Source organism: Lissotriton vulgaris, chromosome 5 (assembly GCF_964263255.1).
Source record: "Lissotriton vulgaris chromosome 5, aLisVul1.2, whole genome shotgun sequence".
Taxonomy (NCBI): domain Eukaryota; kingdom Metazoa; phylum Chordata; class Amphibia; order Caudata; family Salamandridae; genus Lissotriton; species Lissotriton vulgaris.
This window is the reverse complement of record NC_141693.1, coordinates 1,990,673,401-1,990,686,304: the sequence shown is the minus strand read 5'-3', so window position 1 is coordinate 1,990,686,304 and position 12,904 is coordinate 1,990,673,401. Positions and strand designations below refer to the sequence as shown.

The window sequence follows — 12,904 nt, the reverse complement described above, 5'->3', positions numbered from 1 at the left end:
TTCCTTATAAAAAAAAAAGGGGGGAGTTTTAGAATTAGACCTTATTTTACCTTAATATCATCTATAAGTTATTTGGATATATATAAAAAAAAACAAAAAAAAGGGGGAAGCAACAAGAGGAGCTTTTAGAAATACTTTATATATTATAATATTTATTTGCCTTCTTTTATTTAGAAAAAAAAATGTCTGAAATGGACTCAGATGAAGGCATTACCCCCCTAAACAATATTGAAGATGAGTCAATTAGAAGTATGATTCATAGGGAAATGCGATCATGCATGTTTTCAACACTTTCTAGGGTTATGGCGTCAAAGAGGCCTCCTTCCTCCAGGGAGGATAACGCCGTATTAATTGATGATAACCCTACTAACGGTGACGAAGTGATTGAAATAAGGGGTAAAAACTCCCGAAAGAGAAATAATATTGATTATACCCCTAGGAGCACTACAACAGGTCATAGTACCTCAAGCTTGGTGGGAGAGCCTCACTCCTCAGATGCTTCGGGTGTCCTTAGCGGCACAACATTTAAAGGTGTCCCTCGCAGCACAATGTTTAAAGGTGTCCCTCGCGGCACAAATTATCCTAGTGCTCAAGATAACGATCTCGAATTCTTTCATGATGATTTTGATCATGATCATGATGATAATAATTCCAAATTCCCTGATGAGTACATCCTCGACCTGGACGAAGACAACCAGGAATTCGACTCACAACTGTTTGATGATAATGCTCCTTCCTCTTCCAGAGATAATATTTTAGATCCTCTAGGTCATGAGATGTTTTCCCCTCTTAACATTAGACATCCTCGCATCTCAGAATGGGTCCCTCAGGATCATGTTAGTAAATTTATTACGAAGTGGCTTAGAAATCCTCTAGAAAGAGACATCCGAAACGGATGCACTGCCTTCTTTGTTAGATAGCTGAGCTAGTTTGGGGTCAATCTTGAGAAGCACCCTCTTACGTCTTTCGTTATGATGTAGTTAATTACCTAACAGAATTATTTGATTCTGGTTTATCCTAGAGGACAGTTAACATCTATAAGTAAGCTATCTCTGCTGGCCATTCCTTAGTAGATGGTCTCCCAGTCAAAACACCCTTACGAGGAAAATTATGAGAAGCATTAGGGTCCTTAAACCCCGGATTCCCAAGCACTCCTCCCTTTGGGATGTCAAACTTATTCTTCAAGTTTTAGATAACTGGGGCGATAATTCCCTTTTGTCACTCAAAAGACTCTCTTACAAACTCCTTGCATATAACGAAACCTAATTCCTCATCCTTAAGCGACCTTCAGTCCCCATGGCAATGCAGCGCGGCCCTGGGTAGGAGAGAGGCCACCGCAGCGCTGCCATGGAGACGCGTGTAATCCTGAAGCATGGGGCCGCTGTTCCAAAGACGCCGGTCCCATGCGATCTCGCAGAACTTTACGTTCGGCCTGAAATGGCCGAGGGGGGTATGCGAGTGAGTTTAGATGCGGGCGGAAGCCGCATCTGGAGTGAAAAACGATCCCTAAGCGTCCTAGGAAGGGAAAATTGAAAGAGCCCGAGAGAGAGGCGTGAGGCACCGGAATCGATCCGGTTAAAGGATACCGTGAAAGCGGTCAAAGGACACAGCGAACACGATCCGTGAGGCTATAAAGTCGCAATGGTAGAGAAAAAAAGCGATATCAGAGATATTAAAAGACAACTCGCAAAGAGTTAGAGATATTAAATAAGAACACTGCTGCTAAAGGACGGGGAGGGAGAGGGTGAACACACACTCGATAAATAACCTCCCCAAGTCCAAAATAACCCACACACAAGAGCACAGGGAAGCACAATGCAGAAGACCTCTATCAAATTGTTCACCAAGAAAATTAACTAGGTTAACAACGGGTGCCTCCACGGGATCTAGGTCCCTTTCCAAGCACCAACGTAACCAAGTTTTCCAAATGTTGTTGTATCGGTAGTGTGTACAGGGGGCCTATGATTCTCCAAGGAGAGATGAAGCTGTAGACGAAGTCCTGTGAGATCATTGGATCTCCTGACACTCTCCAGGCAAGAAGGTTCAAATTCCTTGTTTAAACGAGAGGGTGAATTTGACCGTCTACGACTGTAAGAAGGTCCATCAGGGAAGGAACTAGGAGGGGAAGATAGTAGGTCAGTTCTAGAGCAGTAGGGAACCACGCTTGGGATGGCCAAAAGGGAGTAATCAGGACAATGGAGGCGCGTTGGTGCCTCACTTTCTGAAGGACTATCTGAATCATGGCGAAGGGGGGAAAGGCATATGCATTGATCCCTTCCCAAGACTGGAGAAATGCATTCACTGCTAGAGCACCCGGATAGGGTATCCAGCTGTAATATTTCCTCAACTGAAAAGTAAATCTACTTCGAAGGGACCCCAACATTTGTTGAGGGAGTTAAATACAGAGGTGTTGAGCTTCCAGTCGGAGTGTTTCAAGAGGAATCTTGAGTTTCAATCCGCACAAAGGTTGGATTTCCCAGGAAGATATTCTGCTCTCAGAGATATTTTGTGTTCTAGGCAGAACATCTAGAGTTTTCTGGCCAGATTCTAGAGGTCCACAGATTTGGTACCTCCTAGACGGTTTATATAAGCTACTGCGGACATGTTGTCCATATTTAGAATAACAGATCTGCCCTGAAGGGAGTGTTTGAAACTCATCAACGCATAAAGACCTGCGGTGAGTTCCAGGAAATTTATGTGGTGTAAAGACTCTTCCTGAGACCAAACTCCCCCAGTGTTGTGATCTAGGAGACAGGCACCCCAGCCATGATGGCTCGCATCGGATTCCAAGACAAAGTCCGGTGCAAAACCAAATATCGCTCCGCCGTTCCAAGCATCCAGGTTAGCTAACCACCAGGTCAGTTCCACTATGGCCTCCTGGTTGAGGGAGACACGGTCTCCGTACCACAGACCTGATCTCAAGGCGTTTGCTTTTATTCTTTGAAGGGCACGACAATTCAGTGGTCCCGGAAATGGCTTGGATTGAAGAGGAAAGGAGACCGAGGAGTCTGGCTAGCCCTACCCCAGGTCCAGGGGCTTCGGTGGAAGAGGCTCACTGTTCTTCTAAACAAGTCATAACTTTTGAAGGGTACATTTTAGCATTCATGCTTGCCATTTAGCACTTACTCAGGTTTCATATTTTTTGGTCAGTCGCCACAAGTCCTGCAGTATGGCATCTTCAAGAAGCATTGCTATTTCAATGAAATCATACTCACTTTTTGATTGCAAACACTGTAAGTCCTATACTGACATTCATCCTCTTGAATTGTTCATTCAGGATGTCCAGATTGTATGTTCCGTCCCAGACGATTGGAGCAAACCAAGGAGTAAGTGTAAGGACATCAGTTCTCCTGCAAGGTGACAACACATAGTATTTACAACATCAGTGGCTTAGAAAAGCATGACAAGATCTACTACAAAAACACAGTGTCCCATAGACACCCACCTGAAGCCTACAAAATGGCACCTTGGATCTACAGAACATATAAATGGCCAGCGGACACGCACCCAATTCTACCAGGAGATCATCACTTGTCAAAAGCCTGCCACTAATAAGCAGACCAACACAAACCCACTGTGGACTCAAAGCAACCAGTTAACAATCATCAAAAACCAAGCTCCCCAATCAACAACAAAAGTGTATCATTTAAAGGGAAATGTACCCGGGGCTAAAGAAAGCCACCATGAATCCACTAGCCAGCAATACAGTCCATAAAAGGAACAGGATTAACCCACAATGGCACAGGAGAAAAACACTATATTGCTATCAACAATAGCAAACACACCGAAAATTGCCAGGAGACACTAATTAATACTAAGCAATAGCAATCAGGGACAAATAGATGGAAGAAAGTTAGAAACCGATCACTGGTTTCGAATTGTAGCTCCATTAGTTAAAAGAAACCACACCAAGATACAACAGAAACTCGTTAAGAAGCTGTAACATCACAAGGAACCATCATAGTTGTGAACACTCTGAAGAAATTGCAATAGGACCATCAATAATCCATCAAAGCATATCAAAAACTCCCCAAAATCTTAACAGAAATTGGGGACACAAACCCACCCAAGGGAATTAGGCACCCATCAAAAGCAACCTTCCAAGGGCCAAAAGAAAGCCACTATCAGAAATAAGTCAAAATTAATAAAAGCATATGAAGGGCCACAGTAAACATACTTGGACCAATAGAAACCAATATGAGCAAGCATGCATCCTTTATTTATCAACAGAAGTCTCTCCACTCATGCGGTAACAAAGAAAATACCAATAGCCAAAGTTAAGCTGATATGTTCATAAAAGTCATAAATAAAAGTCGAAAAGGAACAATAAAACTCTGTAAACAGGCAACAGAAAGGATTCCCTAAGGAGTCAAAATAAACCTGATAGAGGCCAAAGAAAATTCACTAAAGGATGATGAAAAAATATCAATGAACAACAGAATCCCACCAGAACAAATTATAAATGTATGAGCAACAAAGTTTATATAATTGGGTAAGTAAAATATATAATAGGACTACAAACTCCCTCAACTCAACTGAAAATCACTAAACATGCTACAGAAACATACCAAGAAACTGCTACAGAAACATACCAAGAAACATAGAAACAACACTCAAAGGGTCATCAGAAACCTACCAAGAGATTTCCAATCAATGAGCCCAGTTAGTTTTAAAAATTGCCTATCGATTCCCTTGGCAAACCAGATGACCGCATGAATGACGCCACGCACACTGTTGCGGATACATCTTTCCGGTATCTTTTGAAATCTAAACGCCTTCTCTATATATTGTTAAGGGAATCGATAGGCAATTTTTAAATCTAACTGGGCTCAATTGATCGATGACAGATCCATACATCTTGGACTATTATAAACTGATTATGCCCTGATGAAGTCCGGTAACGGACAAAACGCGTTGGCTATTTCATTGATAAGAAAATTGAATAAAGACTAAGTTTTAAACTTCAAGAGCCTGTGACTGACTTCCCTTTGGGAAAATGGACGTGGATCTTCAAATTTGTACATAACAATGTATAAGGATTGATATTTGAAAATTCACAGAAAATTTTGATTTATCAGAAGGGTGCAGAGCTATTTTTTGTGTATCTGCCAAGACCTACCCAGCATCTGCCAAGAGCCACCCAACATCAACCAAGAGCCAGCCAACATCTGCCAAGAGCCAGCCAACATCTGCAAAAAAGCCAGCCAACATCATCCAAGAGCCAGCCAACATCCACAAAGAGCCAGCCAACATCCGCAAAGAGCCAACCAACATCCGTCAAGAGCCAGTCAAATTCCACCAAGAGCCAGCCAACACCCACCAGGAGCCAGCCAACATCCGCCAAGAGCAGCCAACATCCACCAAGAGAAACGCAACATCTGCCAAGAGACACCCAACATCCACTAGGTGTCAGCCAATATCCGCCAGGAGCCAGCCAACATCAACCAAGCGCCAGCCAACATCTGCCAACATCCACCCAACATCTGCCAACAACCACCCAACATCTGCCAAAAGACATCCAACATCTGCCAAGAGCCAGCCAACAACCACCATGAGCCAGCCAACATCCGCCAGGAGCCAGCCAACATCCGCCAGGAGCCAGCCAATATCCGCCAAGAGCCAGCCAACAATCGCCAAGAGACAGCCAACATCTTTCAAGAGACACCCAGCATCTGCCAAGCGACATCCAAAATCCACCAGGAGCCAGCCATCTTCAGCCAAGAGCCAGCCAGCATCCACCTCAGAGCCATCCAACATCCACCTTAGAACACCCAGAATCGGGCAAGAGACAGCCAACATCGGTGTAGAGCCAGCCAACATCTGCCAGGAGACACCCAACATCCGCCAAGGGCCAGCAGACATCCGACAAGAGCTACCCAACATCCGCCAAGAGCCAGCCAACATCCGCCAAGAGCCACCCAGCATCTGCCAAGAGCCACCTAACATCTGCCAAGAGTCACTCAACATCTGCCAAGAGCCACCCAACATCCCCCAGGAACCAGCCAACATCCACCAAGAGCCAGCAAACATCCTCCTTAGAGCCAGCCAACAACCACGAAGAGCCAGCCAAGTACCCCAAAGAGCCACCCAACATTGACCACGAGCCACCCAACATTGACCAAGAGCCACCCAACATTGAGCAAGAGCCACCCAACATCGACCAAGAGCCAGCCAGCATCGACCAAGAGCCAGCCAACATCTGCCAGGAGCCAGCTAACATCCACCAGAAGCCAGCCAACATCCACCAAGAGCCAGGCAACATACACCAGGAGCCAGCCAACTTCCACCAGGAGCTAGCCAACATCTGCCAAGAGCCAGCCAACATCCGCCAAGAGCCACCTATCATCTGCCAAGAGACACCCAACATCCCCTAGGAGCCAGCCTACATCTTCCAAGAGCCAGCCAACATCAACCAAGAGCCAGCCAACATCAACCAAGAAGAACCAGCCAACATCTGCCAAGAGCCAGCCAACATCCACCAAGAGCCTTCCAAAATCTGCCAAGAGGCACCCAAGATCGACTAAGAGCCAGCCGACATCCGCCAAAAACCACCCCATATCTTCCAAGAGCCACCAACAGCTGCCAAGAGGCACCCAACATCCACCAGGAGCCAGCCAACATCCGCCAAGAGCCAGTCAACATCTGTCAAGAGCCACCTAGCATCTGCCAAGAGATATCCACAAGGAGCCAGCAAACATTGACGAAAAAAGCCAGCCAACATCCACCTTAGAGCCACCCTACATCTGCTAAGAGCCTCTCAACATCTGCCAAGAACCAACCAACATCGACCAAGAGCTACCTAACATCTGCCAAGAGTCAAATAACATCTGCCAAGAGCCAGCCAGTGTCTCCTAAGAGACTCCCAACATCCACCAGGAGCCAGCCAACATCCACCAGGAGGCAGCCAACATCCTCCAAGACTCAGCCAACATCCATCTTAGAGACACCAAACATCGACTAAGAGACACCCAACATCAACCAAGAGCCACGTAAACTCCGCCAAGAGCCACCCAACATCCACCAAGAGCCACCCAACATCCGTCAGGAGCCATCCAACATCTGCCAAGAGCCAGCAAACATCTGCCAGGAGCAACCTAACATCTGGAAAGAGACACCCAACATCCGCCAAGAGCCTGCCAACATCCACCAAGAGCCTGCCAACATCCACCAAGAGCCAGCCAACATCCACCCTAGAGCCACCCAACATCCACCAGGAGCCTCCTAACATCCACCAGGAGACTCCCAACATCTGCCTAGAGCCATCCAACATTTCTGAATTGTTTTTGGCCACTATAGGTGTGGCAGGGTATACTCAGACATGAGTCCCTTTCTCACTGCACCATCAGGATTCAAGCAAGCCGGGCCGAAGAAGGCTGAAATGCCAGAAACCGGTCCCCGGTAGCTTGTCTCCTTTCTGGTGAAGAATTGGATTGGTATTTTAGTCTGCCCTGTTCCCATGATGCACTGGGCCAGGGACAGACTGATTTGCATATAGCCAGGTTCTGAGCTGGGATGGTGCAGTGAGATAAATAACGGTGATGGATGAAGCCCTGATCTTTGGACTGGGTAAGAGTGGTCTGCTTAATTCAGACACTCTGTTCATCACCACCCCCTTTTCTGAAACATCTGCCAAGAGCCAGGAAACATCCACCAAGAGCCAGCCAACATCCACCAAGAGCCTGTCAACATCTATCTTAGAGCCACTAAACATCCGACCAGGAGCCGCCTTGCCTAAACGAGAGGCCCGTTGACATCAGTGACTGGCCAAGGTAAAAGGAACTCTACCAGGAACCAAGAGAATCTCTCCGAGTGCTCAGAGACAACCATCCAAGGCCAAGAGTCAAGAAAGGTCAATGCAAGAACACTTGGGAGTCATAGAAAAGGGGAAATAAGAGCTGTCCCCTGGAACACCGAAACACACGGATAGTCAGCTCAGAGAGTTCCTGCTCAATGGCCATCAGTCAACAAAAATCAAAGTTGTACTATTTGAAAAGCTCCACTGATCCACGTGGCAGTGCTTCAAAACAAATATAAATAAAGAACGCCAGGTATAGAAGCATCTGCCTCAGAGTAACGGGAATCATGTTGCTGCTTGCAGTCCCAGCCTCTCTGTAGCATTAGGCGTCATTGTCTCATTGGGTTCAGTGGGCAGTGTAAGTCAGCCCACGACCCGACCCCTGCTCCAAGACAAAAGACAGGCAAGTCACGCAGAAGAAGGCTGCTTTGAAACACTGGCACTGCAGTGGGAAGCTGTGGGTTCAAGACCCGGCTCAGCTGCTTCACAAACACGTGGCGTAGCCTTGAGCACACCCCTCCCTTTATTTCCTGGGCCTTGGGTATGTCTGCAAATAGGCAGCGCCCACAGAATGAAAGGGTTTAGTGTCTTATGTTTGGAACAGGAGGGACTCTGAAGGCAAGGGTAGGGTTGTGTGAGCTGTCCTACCCGAAAACACCCCACGCACCCCGTTAATTGACGAGGAGCATCGCAATGCTCGGTCTGAGCGATTCCATCAAGTGCACAGCATGTCCTGTATGTAGCGCTTCAGTGCCTCGAGGCAGCTAGTTATATCTGTGTTAATGTGCTATACACTGACTTCAGAGGGTAGCTGAAAGGCTGAGGAAGTTGGAGTTACGTATATATATGTTAACTCTTTTTTATTTACATTGGGAAACTGTAAGTTAGCCAAGGGTAGCGTGGTACTTACGACTGGGTCAGGGTAGCCGGCTGGGCATAGTTCATCCTGCAGAAGAAAGACGAGAAAGAATGCTTAGCAGGGGCTTTTCAAAGCAGGTGCAACCTGTGCAAAAATCATTACATATTTATCTGGAGTCACACGGGATATCTTTGTCTTATCTATAGCGTCGTGACATCAGTGGCTTAAAACAGTCAATAAAGACCTCTGCTCCAGGGAATCACAGGCCACCTCCAAACAATCACATGTCATGGGGGAGAGCTTCTTGAGAGAACAAACCTGGTGACCTAGACACCAAGCTCCCTGAATCTCTCCTACCCAGGTTTCACCCTATCCCCCCAAACCTCCCCTCTCTATCCCCCTGACCTCCAGACATGCAGCCTCTTGGCTTCACCGGGCCTTAGATTTCTGACTTAGCCAACGTGACCCCCCCCCCCCCCCCCCCCCCCCCAGGTCTCCGGGTGTGTGCACACTCACAATCCCCCTACATCCCCCAATATAATGGATTATTCCACCCTCACCGTGGTACCCTTCCTCCAGACCCTCCCGTTTGCCGCCAGCAGTGATTATTGTAATCAGCTGCAGTTTTAGGGGAAGAGCGAATTAGTTGCTTGAATTCACCAATGAGAAGGGGGACTTAGGGTGAAATGTACGATCAAGGAATTTGTGAGTCGCAAATTGGTATGTACAACAGTGTCTGCGACACGGATTGCGATTAACAATGGGATCGCAATTTGCAATATTCATGAGGCACTCGCAAATTGCGACTCCATTGGGGATGGCTGGCCCTCCCACGGATGGTGGCCTGCTGGGCTCAGCGGACCTCCACGTCTGGGACTGCTTTTAAATAAAGCAGATTTAATTTTTTTGAATACAGCCCTTTTTCCTTAATGGAAAACGGGATGCATTTAAAAAAAGAAAAATGAAATGTTTTCGTTTCATTTTTTAAGGGCATGTAGTGGTCCCTGAGACCACTGCCTGCCCTTAAAAAATATTTTTAGAGCCAGTCACAACCCCTTCATGTTTCTGAGTGGTTAACCACCCTTCTGTGAAGGGTGGTAAAGTGCGACTGTTTTGCGACGCAATTGCGGCCTCAAAACAGTCAAACATGACATTTGGGGTCGCTATTAGGAAGGGAACGCTCCTTCATAACAGCGAGTCACAAATCCTATTTAGCGAGTCTCAAATAAATTGTGATTTGCTAAATAGGGTTTGTACATGGCCCTTTAGGTTTTTGCATGCGCAAATGGGTCGCAAACCTGCTTGCGCGTGCAAAAATTGGTCGTACATCTGGCCCTTAATAATTTGATCTTTGACCTGGGATGTCATCAAAAGTGGCGGGTCGGGATTTTCCTTAATGGGCCACCTTCAGCGTGACGTCATTTAAAGGACTTGAATATTGCACTGCATTCCAGTCACTGCTCCATAAGGTGCCGTACAGCAGAACTCCCCTCTGTGAACCACATCACCCTTAACCACTTGTTGTCACTTGACTTTTTGACCTTTGCCCCCTGCAGCTTGGTATGGTGACGCAACAGCTCCTAATGTTGTGGAAGCTTCCAGGTTTGTGAGGTTTCATGTGCTTGCAGAACTCATGCCTATATTCATGTTAAGGCTTTTATCTGTAATGTGCACGGTCTGTGTTGTGAATCTGGATTCTAAGAAGCGCCAACGTCCCATGTGTGATTCTCAAGAATTCTTCTCTTGCGCATCTGGGCTCACAGGCTTCACCTTTTCACACTTTTTACTAACTGCAAAGTCCTTTAGGAGTAACTGGGCGGGGATAGACGGGGACTCGACTCCTGACACAGTGACTGCAGCACCCACCTCAGGCAGCCAAGGAGACGTATGTGTGGTGCGTCCTGTGTTTGCTGTGTATGAGGCCTCAAGGGCCTTCGGCAGACTCCTTATAAGTACTACGTAATCTGGTGGGTGTGACCAGGTGTGGTTAAATAAGTTTGTGATGCAGTGCGTTCAGTTACCGGTTGCACTCTGAAGAATAAAGATGCGTGAACCAGAGTTCCGTGTCCGGCGTGGTCTGTTCCATGCTCTCGGGCTGGGAAAGATGCTACAGTATACCAGGCCGATTATGTTTCCACAACACAACAGAGAGTTATACAGGACATAATGAGACTCTTTTTTAATACAAATGTAGTATATTTCTTTTTGCTTACTTTTGTTTTATTTGTGTGTGCTAATGCTCTACCTGTCGAGGCGGTAATCACTTATTCTAGTATTAGACCAAATATTTGTAGATCCATCTTTGTTCTGCTCCTTGTCTTCTCTGAGCAGGCGGCTCCATAAAAACTAGGCTGAAGTGCATTTAATTGATCATGTTGTCCTTTTATTTTGATGCAAATAATAACCCTTCGTGCACGTTTCTTTTTTTTTTTATTGCCATTTGGAACGTCACCTTTATTGAAATGTTTTTGAAAGTAAGGCAAGCAAATTTGATGCCACCATTAGGCGCCATTCATCAAGACAAAAAAGGTTACATTTTTAGTTCAATCATGCAATTGCAATCTTCCAGTTCTTTTTTTTTTTCTTTAATTTCTGTAATTTTTTATTGAGTACATAAAAAAATATATATATTTACATGGAGCTTCAATAAAATACACAGAAGCTTAAAATGAAAATGCAGAAATGCTTCCCAAAAAGTGTCTGACTTAAAAATTGCCCTTGATTGATTTGAAAAGTGATGTGATTGCTTTAGTAAATCTTTAACTTGTAGGAAATGACGTCCTTGGCAGTCTTGGGACCCAGGCTTTTAATTGTTAATAAAATAGTGCCATCTTTTGACCAGTCACGATATCGTTTTTTTTGTGGTTTAGGGAAGTTGTTGTTCCTGTAAATCGTAGTTAAGGATGTCGTGGTTAACAGATTGGTCGTTGTGTAGGATTCGTTCTTCAGGTCAGTCGTTTTTCAAACTTCGTTGTTAAGGGTGTTTCCCGGCTCCACCTAAGGATACCCTACCTGGGTCGTTGGCAGGTCTGAGCAGTCCCCCATATGGACCCATCTCTGTAAGACATCCCACAGGTGAGCCGGTAACACCTACAGCCTGCTTTCGCCACTCCACAGGCCTTTAGTGTGGAGAACGTGTCTTCCTAGGTTTGGGGGGAGGGGGCACGAGAAGTCTAGCAGGTGGGCCAATGTCTTGGCAGACATCATGCTGAAAAGGAGTAGGGACACTGAGGGACACTTAAGGTGGGAGGATCATAGAGATCATTGTGGGTAGTGTTAGGGGCTGAAGTCAATCAACTAGGATTTGTAGAGCATGGCTAATCATTACCCGTGAGGGTATCCAGGCGCTAGGTTCTTTCTGGAACAGTCGAAAATCAGGCGTTGTGTTGTGGTGTGCAATGTGCCAATGATTGGGTGGAGGTTGGCGCTCTAGCATTAAGGCAAACAATTCTGAAAATAAATTCTATTTTACAAAGAGAACCTAATATTCTAACAAAATGTAATCAACCAATACCAGAATTGACATTAAATATCAGTTTTCTGTTATATTTACATCTCTCCTACTTTTGTAACACAGGTGAGACAAAGGTTGCCTTGTTGACACTATTAATTCTTCCCGCATCCAAACTCCTATCTGTCTTCCTAGTGAGAGGCGTATGGTGAATCTCAACGCAGGGTTGGTGTGCACAGCAGACCTGCACTTCACCAAGCTTAAACAATCCAGATTGGGCTCGAGGCTTTTCCCTCCCGACATGTTTTTTTAAATTGAGGCCACTGGTGCATTTACCAGTAGAATTTCCCAAGTACAGCCTTCAAAATGGCATATGTTTTACTGGCAGCTCCATAGATAAAGTAATGAAATATTTCAATACTGGATCGACCACAGTGCACAGGAGCATCATTTCTCTGTAGCCATATATTGTTCACGAGACACAGCAAGCACAAAAAAAAAATATTGTGCATCATTTCTAAGGCTCCCAGTTTTCCTTTTTTTACAGATTTTTACAGATAAATACAGACCGAAAAAAATATGTTTCCTATCTGTATTTATTTTCTAAAGCGGAAAAATACTGAAAATTGTGCTTCTAATGAATGACTTTCCCTGCTGTCTACTGTGAATTCCAAACAATAAATGAGCAGTGAGACGGCATGGAGAGTTAAAAAAACAAGTTAAATACAGTCATATCTTAAAATATATTTGTAGTAAATTGCAAATATTTACCTGTGGCTGTAGTATTTTGCTATATTTG

At 45.4% G+C, this 12,904-nt stretch overlaps 1 protein-coding gene across 1 annotated transcript in view; it reads right to left on the bottom strand.

Moving 5' to 3' along the window:
• Positions 1 to 12,904, bottom strand: part of LOC147717961 (histo-blood group ABO system transferase-like) — a 598,569-nt gene that overhangs the window by 87,864 nt on the left and 497,801 nt on the right. Inside the window, exons 6-7 of the mRNA XM_086924737.1 lie at positions 8,706 to 8,741; positions 3,216 to 3,350 (exon numbers count right to left, since the gene is read on the bottom strand). Of these exons, the coding sequence (XP_086780863.1) occupies positions 3,216 to 3,350; positions 8,706 to 8,741 (171 nt within the window). The remainder of the gene's footprint in view (positions 1 to 3,215; positions 3,351 to 8,705; positions 8,742 to 12,904) is intronic.